We start from the raw sequence: 3,174 nt of genomic DNA on the forward strand, positions 1-3,174 counted from the left end.
CATATATATAAGATTACTACAAGAGGCTATAGGATGACTTATGAGATGGGTTTTCAAGGCATTTTTAAAAGTCAGAAAAGAGGAACTTTTTTGTATATTTATCTGAAGACTGTTCCATATTGTGACACATTTGTCATAACAAATCTTAACAACTTATTTGTGTAGATATTTTTCCTCATGAAAGATGGGAAACATATCTACATATACAGAGGTAAGATAAAGCAATAACAATCTGCAAAATATGTTTTATCTTTTTTCTAAGACTTCCTGTAATTGATAGTTGACTGATATACTCGTGTCATCTGTCCCATATGTGTTAGCCAAATAGAAATAAGTCTTTATTTTTCTATATCTGCCTTGATATGTGGAAATATTAAAACTTCCATAGTGTTTTTCTCAAACTGAGATTTCTCAAAAATCTACTCCTTCCACTTCTGTTAATACTAAAGACTTATTTTCATCTATCAGCTACTCAAATTATTATTATTAATTTTTGTTGATAAATGTAAACTATAAGAAGGGGTGTTGGGGTAAATCAATGGTTTTGTTAAGTGTGGGGTTTGTTTAAGTGGCTCAGTGGGAGCCAGGCTCATGTCTGCGCCCCTGTAACCTGCTGTGTCACCCATTAAACCCTGGACAGTGCAGCCTTTAAACAGGTTTATGGACCAGACTGAACAAAAAGCTTTGAGGTCCATATTTCATATTTAATATATGAATCAATTTCTTTCTCCAAATAATTAAATTTCGTGTTTTAAAGTCTCCTCATAAAGTCTAATTATGTTCCATATATATATAGACTGTATGTTAAAAGCTCTTGGCGCCTTGTTTTCTATATTAAATGAACAAAATATACTTAGGAATCATTCACTCTCACAATATTTTTCTTTTAAATCACTGTATTAATCAGTGTTGTGTGTCTTTGGTGCGCCTTTGGAGACTTTTACGCACTCAGAGTTTCATTAACCACTAAACAGTCGTGACAAAATGAGCAGAATTTCAGTCAGAAATATTTATTCACAGTATTTACAGAAGCAGTTTCCATCATTCACATGTATATAAATAAAATAACAAAAAGCAAAAACATGATTTACATGGCGTGTTGCGCACTGTGCAAACTAAACGTGTTTGCGTGCGTGTGCCCGATGAAGTTGAAATAGTGGTGATCGAGTCCCTGCACCGGTGACAAGTATCCACCGTGCTGTTGTGTGTGCGCAGAGAGCGGCACTGTTGGGTACGAGATGGCCGGGCTGCGCGCCGAGCTGTGCCAGGAGAAGTGTCCCGGTGGACTCTGCTGGTACATGGAGTCAGATGGACTGTGGCTCTGGTGCTCTGGAGAGGAGTGCAACTGGCCCAAGTATTCAGATGTTTCTGGCAACGCGCCGAACACAGGCTCGGTGACCACACGGGACTTTGACTGTAAAAAGGCGAGGATCCGTGCGTACTTGATGTCTTTGGTTTCAGCTCGGTCCTCTGTGGTCAAGTAGTGCACCAGGTTCTTCATACACTCGTGGTATCCGTAATGAAAGTAGTTTGCAAACTCAGCCAGAAGTTCACCTGGAAATAACCAAAGCAGCAGCGGTTAATACTCTATCGAGTGCGTAAAAGTGGAAACAAATTGAACCACTAAAGTAAAATTAGCTAAATTTGACAAACATACACACAACAGCGATTTATCTGTGACCAACATTACATTTGAACGTCGGTGAGTTTATGCGTAAAGCGGCTGCGTAAAAGGTTTACTGACCTTTTTCTCTCCCACGGGGGAAATCCGCTGAGTGCAGCGCTCGCAGATACTGCACTGTCATTTCTAAGATCTCAGCCTTCTCCAGTTTTCCAGAATTCTGTTAAAAAAAAGGTATCACAGATAAAATTAATAATAGAACATAAAAAAACGTTTGACAGTTTTTAAATATGCGCATAGCTGCTAATATATCAAACAAAACATGGGTCATTCTTTAAAAATGTTCAATCATTTTACAATAAACTAAGTAATAAATTATGTTCATAAATATTATACACGTCCGTTACCTGTTTTGCCAGTGCCATTGGCACAGTTTTTCCGAGTTCGTTAAGGCAGCGGTTAATACGGTCCCTTCTCCGCTTCTCAATCACTTTGTGAGAAATTGGAGTTCTCTGTAAAACAGGGAGATGAACAACATGAGCACAGGATATTTTATCAGCTGAAAACAAAGTTAAAAGAATTAAAAGGCGGTGGAAAAAACAACAACACGAGGAAACGTCTGTGCATTGCAGGACAGTTTTGCGCGCCGCGCGCTTTGTTGCTCGCTCCAGAGCGCGCAGCTGACACCTGCGCTCCTGGCAGTTTGTATAAATGTGAGGTCCAAGTCAATTAAGTTAACATATCATTTAACACATTGAAACATAGTTAACCACTTTACTGTCACCAGATATTGCTTAAATGCCAGGCTCGTTATTTCACATGAATCGCGCTCCTTAACGCGCGCCAAAAGCAGGTGCAAAGTAGGGCACTGTTCCACTAGCGTAAAAATGATTCCAAACAGTAGTCCGATATTTTGTCTGTTACAGCATAAAGTACGAAATCCAAACTTAAACACGTTTAAAAATGTCAATGTTGCAAAGTATTTCACTCCTCAAAACGCAGCGCGCACGCGGAGCGCATTACCTTTCTGTCTTTCATCTTCGATGCCATGGACAAAATTCTCCAAAACGTCTTAAAAAACCGAGTTTAGCTGGAAGGTGCAGAGATGTGTTGCTCTGACATGAGATGGAGCAGACTGGAGTTTGAGGGGAAAACCAGTCCTTATAAAGGGATCCTGCAAGGGACTCTGGCATTCATGGTGTAAATTATTCCATGGGATTATAGCCATGCTTTGGATAAATGTGTGCATTTAGGATCAGTTAAAGAAATAGTAAAAATCTAAAGCCATGGGCTAGCAGGGGGGCAAACCTGCTTTGTTAATCCACGTGGCTGTTCAAAAGACACGTGATTACTTTTGGAATATTATTTGCATAGTAAGAACCAAAGCGGGAGACAAGAACTGGGCGTTGGGATCGCCTGATCCGGCGGGGCGCACTGTGCGCACTGAAAACAAAGCCGGCGAAAAAGAAACCCTCCTTCTTCCAACTCGCGTTTCTCACACGATCGCCTGTTTACAAATCCCAGCAAGCGATCTTAACTCTCATCCAAGCCCG

At 40.2% G+C, this 3,174-nt stretch overlaps 1 protein-coding gene across 1 annotated transcript; it reads right to left on the bottom strand.

Annotated features, from left to right (window-relative positions):
- Positions 1-1,087: 1,087 nt before the first annotated feature.
- helt (helt bHLH transcription factor) lies at positions 1,088-2,798 on the bottom strand (the record flags this gene model as incomplete). The annotated part of the gene is made up of 4 exons (XM_083909414.1): positions 2,645-2,798; positions 2,029-2,133; positions 1,745-1,841; positions 1,088-1,554 (listed from the first exon to the last, which is right to left on the bottom strand). The coding sequence occupies exons 1-4, from the start codon at positions 2,669-2,671 to the stop codon at positions 1,088-1,090; spliced, it is 696 nt and encodes a 231-aa protein (XP_083765540.1). The 5' UTR covers positions 2,672-2,798.
- Between the last annotated feature and the right edge of the window lie 376 nt (positions 2,799-3,174).

The sequence above is a fragment of the Microchirus variegatus genome (genome assembly GCF_963457635.1).
Source record: "Microchirus variegatus genome assembly, chromosome: 23".
NCBI lineage: Eukaryota > Metazoa > Chordata > Actinopteri > Pleuronectiformes > Soleidae > Microchirus > Microchirus variegatus.